The sequence below is a fragment of the Dromaius novaehollandiae genome, chromosome 3 (genome assembly GCF_036370855.1).
Source record: "Dromaius novaehollandiae isolate bDroNov1 chromosome 3, bDroNov1.hap1, whole genome shotgun sequence".
Taxonomy (NCBI): Eukaryota; Metazoa; Chordata; class Aves; order Casuariiformes; family Dromaiidae; genus Dromaius; species Dromaius novaehollandiae.
In genome coordinates, this window is record NC_088100.1 from 1,618,631 (window position 1) to 1,632,362 (window position 13,732).

Genomic DNA, 13,732 nt, shown 5'->3' on the forward strand with positions numbered 1-13,732 from the left:
GTGGCAGCATTGCAGGTGGTTTTGCAGCTGGCAGCATTGCAGCGGGTTTTGCAGCTGGCAGCATTGCAGCGGGTTTTGCAGCAGGCAGCATTGCAGCGGGTTTTGTAGCTGGCAATATTAAAGCCAGTTTTGCAGCCGGCAGCATTGCAGCTGGTTTTGCAGCCATCAGTATTGCAGCCAGGTTTGCAGCCATCAGTATTGCAGCCAGTGTTGCAGCTGACAGTGTTGCAGCCGGTTTTACAGCTGGCAGCTTTGCAGCCAGTTTTGCAGTTGCAGTATTGCAGCCGCATCTGCAGCCAGCAGAATTGCAGCTTGGTTTGCAGCTGGTAGTATTACAGCCGGTTTTGCAGCTGGCAGTATTGCAGCTGTTTTTGTAGCCACAAGTATTGTGGCTGGTTGTGCAGCCAGCAGTGGTGCAGCCGGGTTTGCAGCTGGCAGTGCTGCAGCTGCTTTTGCAGCGCGCCAGGGAGCCCATGGACACCGGGGGGTTACGTGGGGCTGGAAGGGGCAAATCCCTCCACCACCGTTTGCTCCCTCTGCTCACGGGTTGCCCAGGTCCATGGCCCCATTCACAGCGGTGCTGGGTCCATCCGGCCCGTGAGGTGTGGAGGGGCATGTCGTGCACGTGTGGTTTCGGGTGGACGCCCGCGTGCATGCCTATGGGTCCGTGCACACGCGTGTGCGTGTGTGTGCACGCATGCACGTGCAGACCGGCGTTTCGGTGTCACGTGCCTGGAGCCGGCGGAGCAGCGGCCGGGGAGGGCGGCCGGGGGATGTTTGTCTTTCTGTCCGCGGCGAGGGACGATGAGGGATGGCCGGGCGCGCCGTGTCGCCAAAGAAGGAGAACTCGGCGCGGCCGGCGGGGAGGGGGAAGCGGCGCGGCCCGGCCCTTGTCGGTGCCGCGGGGACTGCGGGGCCGCGGGCTCCGGGGCCTCCCGGACCTGGGGTGCTGCTGCGGGCGCAGCCCCGCTACGAGCCGCCCGAGAGGCCACGGCACCGTTGCCACCCCCAGCACCATCTGCCGGCAGCGGGGAGCAGGGGCACCGTGGGGGGCGCGGGGACATCGAGGGGGCACGGGGACATTGCAGGGAGAGGGGGACACGGGGACATCGGGGGGCATGGGGACGTCGGGGGGCACCACTGGGGAAACAAGGGGGAGCGGGGCCCCACGGGGGCAGGGGGACGCGGGGGGCGGGGGGACACTGCGGGGGCACGGGGGTGGGACAGCACGGGGACAGCAGGGCGGGGACACCGGGCTGCAAACACAGCGCCGGGACCCAGCGTGGGGACCCCGCACCGGGGGGGGCGGGGCCGAGCCGGAGGGGGCGGGGCCAGGCAGAGGGGGCGGGGCCGGGTGGAATGGGGCAGTGCTGGGCTGCAGAGGGCGCTAGCAGGCGGGAGGGGGCGTGGCTGGGCGGGAGGGGGCGTGGCCGAGCAGGAGGGGGGCGGGCCTGGAGGGGGCAGCGCCGGGCTGTAGGGGGCGGTGCCGGGATGGGGGGCGTGGCCGGGTGGAGGGGGAGCTAGCAAGCGTTAGGGGGCGTGGCCTATCAGGAGGGGGCGTGGCCGAGTGGGAGGGGGCAGTGCCGGGCTGCAGGGGCAGCTAGCAGACGGAAGGGGAGTGGCTGGGAGGGAAGGGGCGTGGCCGAGCAGGAGGGGGCGTGGTCTAGCAGGAGGGGGGCGGGTCTGGAGCGGTTAATGCCCTGCTGTAGGGGGGCAGTGCCGGGCAGGAGGGGGCGTGGCCGGCCTGCAGGGGCCCTCGTAGGCGGGAGGGGGCGTGGCCGGGCGGGAAGGGGCGTGGCCAGGCGGGGCGGTCCCGGCGGCGGCGGCGGCGCCCGGTGCAGCGCGGGAGGAGGCGCCCGGCGCGGCGGCGGCGGCGGGGCCATGGCCTGGACCCGGTACCAGCTGGGCCTGGCCGCCCTCATGCTGCTCACCGGCTCCATCAACACCCTGGCCGCCAAGTGAGTGCGGGCGGCCCCGGCCTCCCCCCGCGGTGCTCCCTGCCGCCCCGCCGGCCCCCGCGCCGGGCGCTGCCTCTGGGCCCCGGGCAGCCCGAGGCCTTCGCGGGCCTGCGGTGCCCGTTTGGGCCCTGCGCCCCCCCCTTTCACCCCACGGTGGGTTTGGGGTTCCCACTTTGGGCCTGGGGGTCCCTCCCCGGCCCTGGGGCCCCGCTTTGGGCCCTGAGGTGGGTCTGGGGTGCGGAGGTGGGTCTGGGGTGCTCCCTTCGGGCTCTGCAGTCCCCAAAGGTCCGCGGAGTGGGCATGACGTCCCTGTTTGGGTCCTGGGGTCCCCCCTTTGGGCCTATGGTGACCCTGGGGTGCTGCCTTTGGGCCCTGGGATCCCTTCTTTGGGGCCTAGGGTGAACCTGGGGTGCTCGCTTTGGGCCCTGGGGTCCCCCTCTCTGGGCCTAGGGTGGCCCTGAGGTCCTCCCTGTGGTCCCTGGAGTCCCCCCTTTGGGCCTATGGTGGCCCTGGGTTGGCCTCTTTGGGCCCTGGGGTCCACCCTTGGGGCCTAGGGTGGCCCTGGGGTGGCCCCTTTAGGTGCTGGGGTCCCCCCTTTGGGGCTATGGTGACCCTGTGCTGCTTCGTTTGGGCCCTGGAGTCCCCTCTTTGGGCCTAGGTGGCCCTGGCGTGCTCACTTTGGGCCCTGGGGTCCCCCCTTTGGGGCTAGGGTGACCCTGGGGTGCTCCCTTTGGGCCCTGGGATCCCTCCTTTGGTCCTTGGGTCCCCTTTTTGGGCCTATGGTGACCTTGGGATCCTCCCTTTGGGCCCTGGGATCTCCCTTTTGGGTCTAGGGTGGCCCTAGGATGCTCCCTTTGGGCCCTGGGGTCCCCCCTTTGGGCCTATGGTGACTCTGGGGTCCCCCCTTTGCACCTAGAGTGACCCTGAGGTCCCCTCCTTTGGGCCCTGGGGTCCCCCCCTTTGGGCCTAGGGTGACCCTGGGGTCCCCCCTTTGGGCCCTGGGGTCCCCCCTTTCGGCCTAGGGTGGCCCTGGGGTGGCCCCTTTAGGTGCTGGGCTCCCCCATTTGGGCCTAGGGTGACCCTGAGGTGCCCCCTTTGGGCCCTGGGTTGGCCCCTTTGGCCCTTGGGGCTCCCCCTTTGGGCCTAGGTGGCCCTGGGGTGGCCCCTTTAGGTGCTGAGGTCCCCCCTTTGGGGCTAGGGTGACCCTGGGGTGGCCCCTTTGGGCCCTGGGATCCCCCCTTTGGGCCGATGGTGACCTTGGGATCCCCCCTTTGGGCCCTGGGGTCCCCCCTTTGGGTGTAGGGTGACCCTGGGGTGCCTGCTTTGGGGTCAGGGTCCCCCCTTGCACCCTGGTGTGGCTTTGGGGCCCCCTCCTGTACCCTGACGACCTGCCACCGCTGGGCCTGAGGGGACTTGCTGGGGCTGCTGCTGCAGCGGGGGGGGGTCTTCTGCTCTTGGCGATGGGGAGAAATGGGGGGGGCTCATCTCCCCAGGTTCCCAAAAACTGGCCGGGCGGGACGGACCTGCTGGGCCAGCTCAGCCCGGTGCTGGAGGCACCAGCGCTGGCCCATGTGGCCGGTCCCCAGCGCGGTGGCACCGATCCCGGTTGGCTCCTTGGCATCCTGCCATCTCGGGGACACCCAACGGGGAAACTGAGGCAGCGGTGCCGAGCTCCCGGGCGCCCCGCAAAGCCACGTGCAGCCTAACGAACGCCCCGCTCGGGCCGGGGATTTGCCGCCGCTTGCGAAACGCGGAGCCGGGCCGGCACGTGACGGAGGGGCTGCCGCGCTCCGGCGGCCGGTGACTCACGCCCAAATCGCGCTGGCCTGTGCGGGTGACCCCCCGCAGCGCGGTCCCGGTGGCCGGGTCCCCTCGGCCGGCAGCGATGGGCGCGGGGACACCGGATCCGTGTGTTGTGCGACACGGCGGTGTCCCTTTCCCCGCCTGTCACTCAGGGCCGGGGACGCGCGGGAGCCCGGCCAGGAGCCGCTCGCGGAGCCGCGGGCAGGTCAGGGCGGCTGCAGAGGTGTCTCGCCTTCCCCTGTGTCTGGAAACGGGTGCTGGGGACCGGGGACAGCCCTGGCCACGCTCTGGGACCTGGCACCAGCCCTCGCTGCCGGCACCGGGGCTGAGCACAGTACAGGGAATTTCCTTGCTCAGCAGCCGCGCTGGGAGCAGCTCTCAGCCACTTCCCCAAATCTGTCTCGCCTTCAAATGCCACCAGGAAGGAGCCAGGATGAGCTCGGAGCAGCAGCTCGGCTCGGCCAAGCCCCTCCGGCGGGGATGGCAGCTGGAAGAGCTGGGTGCTCGTGCGGAGGACGCTGCGGTCCTGGCCCCAAAGCCGGGAGCTGCTGCTGCTGGCCTGGAGGGCAGGGAGCAGGTCCTGCACGCTGCTGCCTGGAGCAGGCTCAAGGCGGGACTCGACGTGGTTAGGGAGAGGAACCACCTCAGTGGGCCGAAACTCGCTCACGGCCCTCTGTACCGCCTCTGTGTCCTCTGCCCTTGGGTGCTTCTCCACGGCAGCCAAGGCAGCGCGAGGGGCAGGGGAGGGAGCCTCGGGTCCCCCAGCACCTCTGGGTGTACCCCAGCCCCGGGCAGGGTGCTGCGGGCCTTCAGCTCCTGCTGTGGAGACCAGCAAGCTCTCAACAGGCTGGAGCACCCCAAGGTGTCACAGAGCTGGACCCAGGAGTCCCCTTCACCCTGCTGCCTCTTCCAGGCATCCCCACAGACGGCTGGTCTCCTAATGTCCCCTGTCAGATGGAGGTCCCTTTCTTGCTCGTTGGGACCAGCTGGGACCATCTCTGCTTCTCCAGGCAGTGGGAGAATGAAGACAGCCCTGGGTTTGCTCCAGCTCCCCGACTCCCCGTGCCTAACCGTGACCTTCTTCTCCTCTGCTTCTCAGGTGGGCCGACACCTTCAGCGCCGCCGGCTGCGGTGGGACGGAGGACCATGACTTCGAGCACCCCTTCCTGCAGGTGAGACCCAAGCGTGGAGCGGCTGGGACGTGTGCCCTGGGGCTCACTTGGAGACGTGACCACCCCGCGGTGGCTCACAGCACGGTGGAGATTCCCCGTAACATCTGCCTGGCAGGACCACCCATAGCTGGGTTTGGTGGCTGGGCCTGGCCTTCGCGTGCTTGGCCTGACAAGGGGCTAGGAAGGGCACGTGCCCCTTAGGGTGCCTCCAAATAGGAGGTTCCTGGTGTTGCTGACTCCTTGTCGTGGTGACCAAAGGTCCTGTTAGGTTGCCCAGTGCTGTCTGGGCCATGGGGCTGCCCGTGGGGCTGGTACCGTGCTGCTCACCCTGGCAGGCTGCTCCCCATGTGCTATGGGCTCTGTGGGGCCGGTGCATCCTCACCCATGGCTCAGCAGAGCTGCCAGAGCCCATGGGCTTCTCCGGGGCAGCAGGACACGTCCGTGTGTGTGATAACCCCGTGGCTTCACCCAAGGCCATGGGATGTCACAGCCTCCTGCAGAGGAGAGGCCTGTGGGCCAGCAGTAGCTGGAGGTTCACAGCTGTTTCGGGGGGTAAAATGTAGATACGGAGCTCTGGGGAACCTCATGGTTGTGGTAGGGGTTACCACCAGGCCTACCATCCCTTGCCTACTTCTCTTGCAGGCCGTGGGGATGTTCCTGGGCGAGTTCTCCTGCCTGGGGGTGTTTTACCTGCTGGTGTGGAGGGACCGGAGCAGAGCGGAGCCCAGCATGGCCCCGGCGCAGCCCTTCAACCCGCTCCTCTTCCTGCCCCCCGCGCTGTGTGACATGACGGGCACCAGCATCATGTACGTGGGTAAGTGCCGCGCACGGGGACGGGGACGGGGACAGCTCTGAGGCCTTGGAGCAGGGAGACAGGGCTGTGGCCTGGCACGAGCCCTTCTCTTGCTGATGGCTTTCAACATGGTGGACAGTAGCACTGTCCCGTCCCCTGGTTAATCATCCATCTGCCCTTAATTACTGCAGCACATCTTTAAGCAGGGGGACGGTGGCGTGAGCCCTGCCCTGGGCTGCTCGCGGCAGCTGCAGGAGCACCCGCAACTCACGGTCCCTCTTTCCGTGCGCAGCCCTGAACATGACCAGCGCCTCCAGCTTCCAGATGCTGCGAGGCTCCGTGATCATCTTCACCGGGCTCCTCTCCGTGGCCTTCCTGGGCCGGAAGCTGGAGCTGAGCCAGTGGCTGGGCATCCTGGTCACCATCGTGGGGCTGGTGGTGGTGGGGCTGGCCGACCTGCACGGCACCCACGACCAGAAGCACAAGCTCAGCGAGGTGATAACTGGTACGTGGGGGCCGGGGGCGGACGTGCCGCTCCGGCATCGCCCCGCCGGCGCCGGGACGGCCGCGCTCCCCGTTTGGGCGGGAGTACGAGGGCCCCGCGTTGTCCCCTCTCCCCAGGCGACTTGCTCATCATCATGGCGCAGGTGGTCGTTGCCATCCAGATGGTGCTGGAGGAGAAATTCGTCTACAAGCACGACGTGCACCCGCTGCGGGCTGTCGGCACCGAAGGTCTGCGTGACCCTGGGGCGGCGGGACGGGCGCTGGGGCTGGGGGCCCTGCTGCTGGCCGGGGAGGGGGCTGGAGGGGGCTGAGACCATGCTCAAGGAGGTGCTGGGTCCTGCAAACCCAGCAGTGGATGGCTGCTGGGCTCCTCCAGCCCCTCTGCTGTGGGGCAGGACCAGTTAGCACTGGGGAACCAGCAGCCCCCGGCCGCCACGGTGCTGGGAGCTGCTGCCCATCTCCTGCCACGTCGCCCGCTCGCTTCGCAGGCTTCTTCGGCTTCGTCATCCTGGCCCTGCTGCTGGTGCCCATGTACTACATCCCGGCGGGCAGCTTCAGCGGGAACCCGCGGCGGACGCTGGAGGACGCGCTGGACGCCTTCTGCCAGGTGGGCCACCGGCCCCTCATCGCCCTGGCCCTGCTGGGCAACATCAGCAGCATCGCCTTCTTCAACTTCGCCGGCATCAGCGTCACCAAGGAGATCAGTGCCACCACCCGCATGGTGCTGGACAGCCTGCGCACCGTGGTCATCTGGGCCGTCAGCCTGGCCGTGGGCTGGGAGACCTTCCACGGCCTGGAGATCCTGGGCTTCGCGGTGCTGCTGGCGGGCGCCGCGCTCTACAACGGCCTCCACCGGCCGCTGCTCGCCGGGCTGCCGCGGCGCTGGCGCCCGCCGGCCGTGCCCGGCCCCGGGGCGGAGAGCGAGGCCTTGCTGCGCCCCGAGAGCTCGCCCATCAACAGCGCCGGTGTCCCCTCGCTTTGACGGCGCCGGGGGCCGGCAGGGCCGCGAGGAGCCCCCCCCCCCGGGGGGGGGGGCCGCTCTGCCTGGACCTGGCTCGGGCTGGCCCTCCGATTTGCGTCTGCACCCAATAAAGTGCATCGGCCTGGTACCCGCTCCGGGGGTGTCTGCGGCGGCTCCGGAAAAACCCCGTCCTGGGAGCTCTCGGAGCAGGGTGGGGGGGTACAGCACGGCCCCCCCCCCCATGCGACGGGAAGAAAGAGGCACCTCGGGCTTGGACTCTACCTTTATTTTGCATTTGGGCCCCCCAGGACCCCGGCAGCGGGGAGCGGGCGATGCAGCAGCGGCCGAGCCGCGGCGAGGGCAGGAGCGCGGCGGCTACTCGCTGTCGGAGGAAGAGGAGGCAGGTCGGTGGCGGCTTGTCCCCACGGCCACCCCCCCCCGCCGCTGTCCCCCCCCCGGGGACTCACAGGGCGCGTTGCTTGTAGTGCTGCAGCGCCTGCTCGGCCACCAGCTCCATGAAGCGCGGGTCGTCCCAAGCGATGGCCCCCGGCACCGTGAGCACCAGCGGCTCCGAGTCGAAGAGCTGCACCGTCACCTGCGTGTCCGGCGCTGCCGACGGGTCCTGCGGGTTGGGGGCCTTGGAGAGCACCTGGGGGGCAGCGCGCAGAGCCCGGCTCGTCCCCCCCGCCGCGCTCGTCCCCCCCCCCAGCTCGGTGGCCCGGCTGTTGTGCGCGGCAACGCTCCTGGCCCTGCACAATCGCCTCTTTCTCCCCCTGACCCACTTTCCGCTGCCGGCGCCACGGGGGAGCAGCCGGGCTGCTCCCAGGGTGGATGAACCCCCCCCCGGCGTGGCCCGGCCTGCAGAGCCCCGTGCGGGGCCTCGTGATGAGCCTTGTGCAAAGCCCCGTGCAGAGCCCCACAATGAGCCTGGTGCAAAGCCCCGTGCAAAGCCTAATGCAAAGCCCCCCCAGAGCCTTGTGATGAGCCTTGGTGCAAAGCTCCGTGCAAAGTCCCGTGATGAGCCCCATGATGAGCTTTGTGCAAAGCCCCGTGCAAGGCCCCATGATGAGCCTTGTGCAAAGCCCTGTGCAAAGCCTAATGCAAAGCCCCCCCCAGAGCCTTGTGATGAGCCTTGGTGCAAAGCTCCGTGCAAAGTCCCGTGATGAGCTCCCTGATGAGCTTTGTGCAAAGCCCCGTGCAAGGCCCCATGATGAGCCTTGTGCAAAGCCCTGTGCACAGCCTAATGCAAAGCCCCCCCCAGAGCCTTGTGATGAGCCTTGTGCAAAGCCCCATGCAAGGCCCCGAGATGAGCTCCATGATGAGCTTTGTGCAAAGCCCCGTGCAAAGCCCCATCATGGGCCTTGTGCAAAGCCCCACGCAGAGCCCCACGCAGAGCCCCTCGATGAGCTCTGTGCAAAGCCCTGTGCAAATCCATGACGAGCCTTGTGCAAGGTCCCATGCAAAGCCCCGTGATGAGCCTTGTGCAAAGCCCCACGTGAACCCCCATGCAGAGCCATGTGCAAGGCCCCGTGACGAGCCCATGATGAGCTTTGTGCAAAGCCCCGTGCAAGGCCCTGTGATGAGCCTTGTGCAAAGCCCTGTGTGAACCCCTGAGCCTTGTGCAAGGCCCCACGCAAAGCCCCACGCACAGCCTTGTGCAAGGTCCCATGATGAGCCCTGTGATGAGCCTTGGGCAAAGCCCCATGCAAAGCTCCGTGATAAGCCTTGTACAAAGCCCAGTCCAAAGCCCCACGCAGAGCCCCGTGATGAGCCTTGGGCAAAGCCCCATGTGAACCCCCAGGATGAGCCTTGTGCAAGGCCCTGTGCAAAGCCCCATCACGGGCCTTGTGCAAAGCCCCAGGATGAGCCTTGTGCAAGGCCCCATGCAAAGCCCCATGCAAAGCCCCATGATGAGCCTTGTGCAAGGCCCCATGCAAAGCCCCATGATGAGCCTTGTGCAAGGCCCTGTGCAAACCCATGATGAGCCTTGTGCAAGGTCCATGCAAAGCCCCATGCAGAGCCCCACGCAGGGGCCGTGGCCCCTCGGCGAACCCCCCCCCCGGGGGGCTGCAGACCCACCGTGGTGACCTGGAGGAAGCCGTCGTCGCGCTGCGTGGCGTTGGCCAGGCGCGAGACCCAGCCGAACTGGCGGTTGAGGTGCTCCAGGAGGCCGGTGGTGTTGAGCATCTCGGCCTGGAAGGCGCCGAGCAGCTCGTCGTAGCGGCGGGTGAAGCGCTCGGCCAGGCGCAGCGCGTCCTCCAGCTGCTCCCGCAGGCGCCTCTGCTCCGGGTCCGTCTGCGAGCAGTCTGCGGGCGGCCGGCAGCGCGTCGGGGCGATGCCGCGGCCCCCCCCGGCCCCCCCTGTGCCATGTGGTCCCCCTGCCAAGGCTCACCCATGGTCAGCAGCTCCCGGCACTTCTCGCACTCATCCCGCATCTTCAGGCAGCCGGCGGAGTTGCGGCGGATCTCGCGGCACACCATGCGCCCGTCGGTCGTGTTGCGGGACTCTGCGGGGGGGGGGCACAGCGTCAGGGCACCCCGTGACCCCCCCCAAAAAGCACCAGGCACCCCGCAGCAGCATCACCCCACAGCGGCAGCACCCCACGCTGAGAATAACACCGTTTTCCAGGTTTTTTAGCGTCGTTTCGCTTTGCTTTTCCTTTTTTTCCCACGCCCTTGCCGCGATGTGGTCCTGGCCCCAAATGGGCTGGTTTTCCAACCAAAAGGGGGGTGTTTTTTTGCATCAACTTCAATTTTGAAAGCCACCCCCGCGGCGGCACCATCAGCCTTGCAGAGCACCCAGCCGGGCTCTGCCCCCCCCCAACGAGTGGATTCTCCGCTGTGTCGTAGCGGGGTTGAGCCGGCGCCGGGGGCCGCGGGGAGGCGGGGGTGTCCCCTACCCTGCGGGGGCAGCCAGGGCTCGCGCTGCGCCTCCTCGAACATGCGCTGCGTCAGCTCCAGCAGCGGCTGGAAGAGGCGGTGGAAGCCGGGATGCGGGAAGCCGGGATGCGGGAAACCGGGATGCGGGAAGCCGAGCTGCGGGAAGTCGGGATGCAGGTCCCGGGCGACGCGGGAGGCGCCGGCGTAGACGTGGGCCACGTCCTGCAGCAGGTCGCCCACGCCGTCCTCCAGCAGCCTGAAACGCTCCTCCAGGTCCTCGAAGCGCCGCTCCTGCCACCGGTCCCGCTCCAGCAGCGCGTCCACCCGCTCGCCGTCCACCCAGACGGAGAAGGGCGACGAGCGGTTGAGGAGCTCCTCCAGCTGCGGGCGGTGGGATGCCGTGGGGCCGGGATGCCGCGGCCCCGCGTTGCACCCCCCCCCCCCCAAAAAAAAACGCCGCGGCCCCCGGCTCACCTGCCGCCCCACCAGCCCGGCGCCGCTGTGGCACGTCTTGGCGTAGAGGCGGACGCAGCTCCGCTTGAGGCAGGGCTTGCACTCGTCCCAGAGGGCCAGCGCCGTGCCGTTGCACGCCTCGCGGCGTCCCGCCAGCTGCCGCTCCTTGGCCCGCGCTAGCCGCACGGCCGCCTGCGACGCAGCCCCCGCCGGGCCTCAGCGCCGGCCGCCCCCGGGGGCTGCCCCCCCCCCCCCCGGTGCCATCCGTCCGTCCATCCATCCATCCATCCCCCTTCCCACCTCCTTGCGCCGCTTGGTCTCCTCCAGGTCGTGCAAAGCGGCCCGGTGGTCCTTGCTGGTCTTGTCCATGAGGGTCTTCATCTGCTTGACGCCGTTGATGGCGTTCTCCACCTCGGCGTCGATGTACTTGCTGCCGGCTGCTGACAGCTCTGCGGGGAGGGGGGGGGACGGCGGGGGGGGGTCCCGGCGCCGTGTTGTCGGCCGCGTTTGCCCGTGTGCGGGGTGGGCACGGGGTGAGGGAAGAGCCGCCGGCAAAGCCACCGGTCCCGGGCATCGCATCCCCCCCTCCCAGCCCCATCTCCATCCTCATCCTCATCCCCGGCCCCAGCACCACCCCCGTCTCCAGACCCGTCTCCATCTCCAGCCCCAGCCCTGGCCCCAGCCCCATCTCCATCTCCAGCCCCAGCCCCATCTCCATCTCCAGCCCCACCCCCATCTCCATCTCCAGCCCCAGCCCCACCTCCAGCCCCATCTCCATCTCCAGCCCCATCTCCAGCCCCATCTCCATCTCCAGCCCCAGCCCCAGCCCCAGCCCCATCTCCATCCCCAGCCCCATCTCCAGCCCCATCTCCATCTCCAGCCCCAGCCCCATCTCCATCCCCAGCCCCATCTCCAGCCCCCTTCTCCATCTCCAGCCCCATCTCCAGCCCCAGCCCCATCCCCAGCCCCATCTCCATCTCCAGCCCCAGCCCCATCTCCAGCCCCAGCCCCAGCCCCATCTCCAGCCCCAGCCCCATCTCCAGCCCCATCTCCAGCCCCATCTCCATCTCCAGCCCCATCTCCATCTCCAGCCCCATCTCCATCTCCAGCCCCAGCCCCATCTCCAGCCCCAGCCCAGCCCCATCTCCAGCCCCATCTCCATCTCCATCTCCAGCCCCATCTCCATCTCCAGCCCCATCTCCATCTCCATCTCCAGCCCCATCTCCAGCCCCAGCCCCATCTCCATCTCCACCCCCAGCCCCATCCCCATCCCTGTCTCCATCTCCACCCCCTCCCCCTCCCCGTCCCCCTCCCCGTGCCCCTCCCCGTGCCCCTCCCTGTCCCCGTCCCCGTCCCCGCTCACCGCTTGAGCTCGCCGGGGGGGACGAGGGCCCGGCCCCCGGGCCAGGCGAGCAGGGCGCCCAGCAGCGCCAGCCCCAGCAGCGCCATGGTCCTGCCTCCGGCGCCCACGGCGTCCCCAGCCCGGCTGCGAGCGGAGGGGCAGGGAGCGGCTGAGCCCGCCGCCCCCCCCCCGCTTCCCGGCCCCCCCGGCCCGGGCTTCCCGGCCCCCCCCCGGCCCGGTCACCCGCCCTGCGGAGGAGCCGGGCTGGCGGCCAAGGCGCTGCCCGGGCCCTGGCGCGGCCTTGCCGGGGCGGCGCGTTCGCACGGGGAGGGGGCAGCGCTGGGGGAGGGGGGGGGACAGGGCCGAGCACCCCCCTCCGCCGCCGCCAGCCCCCGCGGCTGGGCAATGCCCAAGATATATTGTGCAATAGCCTGGGCTACCAGCCCCCCCCCCCCCAAAATATATTGCGCAATGAACCCAGCTGCATTGGGCTACCAGCCCCCCCCCCCCAAATATTGTGCAATAGCGCAATGCAGCTGGGCTACCAGCGCCCCCCCCCAAAAGATATATTGCGCAATAGCCCAGCTGCATTGGGCTACCAGCCCCCCCACCCCCCCCCAAAATATTGGCCCAGCTGCACTGGGCTACCAGCCCCCCCCCCGAAAATATATTGTGCAATAGCCCCAGCTGCATTGGGCTACCAGCCCCCCCCACCCCCCCAAAATATTGGCCCAGCTGCACTGGGCTACCAGCCCCCCCCCCCCCGAAAAATATATTGTGCAATAGCCCAGCTGCATTGGGCTACTAGCCCCCCCCCCCCCCGAAAAAATATTGGCCCAGCTGCACTGGGCTACCAACCCCCCCGCCCCCAAAAATATATTGTGCAATAGCCTGGCTGCATTGGGCTACCCCCCCCCCCAAATATTGACCCAGCTGCATTGGGCTACCAGCCCCCTCCCCCAAAATATTGGCCCAGGCTGCGTTGAGCTACCAGCCCCCCCCCCCCCCCCCCCGAAAAATCTATTGTGCAATAGTCTGGCTGCATTGGGCTACCAGCCCCCCCCCCCAAATATTGCGCAATGGCCCAGCTGCGGGGGGGCCACTAGCCTCCTTCAGCACCCTGCGAAGGGCGAGTCATAGGGTGGCTACCAGCCCCCCCCAGCACTGCCCCGGGGGCCACCAAGCAGCTACTGCTGCCCCCCCCGGCACCGGCAGCTGGCTGCCGTCATGGGGCTGCCGTCCCCTCCGCCCCGGCACTGCGCACTGGGCTGGTCACTGCGGGGCTACTGACCCCCCCCCCGGCACTGTGCCATGGGGCTAGAGCTGCACGGTGGCCACCAGCCCCGTCACTGAGCCATGGGGCTAGAGCTGCACCATGGCCACCAGCCCCGTCACTGAGCCATGGGCTAGAGCTGCACCATGGCCACCAGCCCTGTCCCCATGCCATGGGCTAGAGCTGCACCACGGCCATCAGCCCCGTCACTGAGCCATGGGCCATAACTGCAGCGTGGCCACCAGCCCTGTCCCCATGCCATGGGCTAGAGCTGCACCACGGCCACCAGCCCCGTCACTGAGCCATGGGCCATAACTGCAGCGTGGCCACCAGCCCCATGGGCCATAGCCACAGCGTGGCCACCACCCCTGGCACTGAGCCATGGGCTAGAGCTGCAGTGGGGCCACCAGCCCCATCCCCATGCCATGGGCCATAGCTGCAGCGTGGCCACCGCCCTGTCCCCACACCATGGGCTAGAGCCACAGCATGGCCACCAGCCCCATGGGCCATAGCTGCAGCCTGGCCACCAGCCCCGTCCCCGTGCCATGGCTAGAGCCACAACCGTGGCCACCAGCCCCATGGGCCCATAGCTGC

The 13,732-nt window shown here is 68.8% G+C and overlaps 2 protein-coding genes across 3 annotated transcripts; one reads left to right on the forward strand and one right to left on the reverse strand.

Moving 5' to 3' along the window:
* Positions 1–1,780: 1,780 nt before the first annotated feature.
* SLC35F6 (solute carrier family 35 member F6) lies at positions 1,781–7,339 on the forward strand. The gene is made up of 6 exons (XM_064508196.1): positions 1,781–1,958; positions 4,861–4,933; positions 5,576–5,747; positions 6,019–6,231; positions 6,348–6,458; positions 6,719–7,339. The coding sequence occupies exons 1-6, from the start codon at positions 1,882–1,884 to the stop codon at positions 7,210–7,212; spliced, it is 1,140 nt and encodes a 379-aa protein (XP_064364266.1). The 5' UTR covers positions 1,781–1,881; the 3' UTR covers positions 7,213–7,339.
* Positions 7,340–7,458: 119 nt separating this feature from the next.
* On the reverse strand, positions 7,459–12,041 carry CLU (clusterin). 2 transcript variants are annotated; one of them, XM_064508198.1, is made up of 8 exons: positions 11,888–12,041; positions 10,824–10,972; positions 10,545–10,715; positions 10,091–10,451; positions 9,584–9,697; positions 9,271–9,497; positions 7,659–7,840; positions 7,459–7,573 (listed from the first exon to the last, which is right to left on the reverse strand). In XM_064508198.1, the coding sequence occupies exons 1-8, from the start codon at positions 11,970–11,972 to the stop codon at positions 7,567–7,569; spliced, it is 1,296 nt and encodes a 431-aa protein (XP_064364268.1). In that variant the 5' UTR covers positions 11,973–12,041; the 3' UTR covers positions 7,459–7,566. The 2 variants fall into 2 exon arrangements, with proteins under 2 accessions (XP_064364268.1, XP_064364267.1); XM_064508197.1 differs by lacking the exon at positions 11,888–12,041 and having other exon boundaries at positions 10,824–11,117.
* Positions 12,042–13,732: the final 1,691 nt, after the last annotated feature.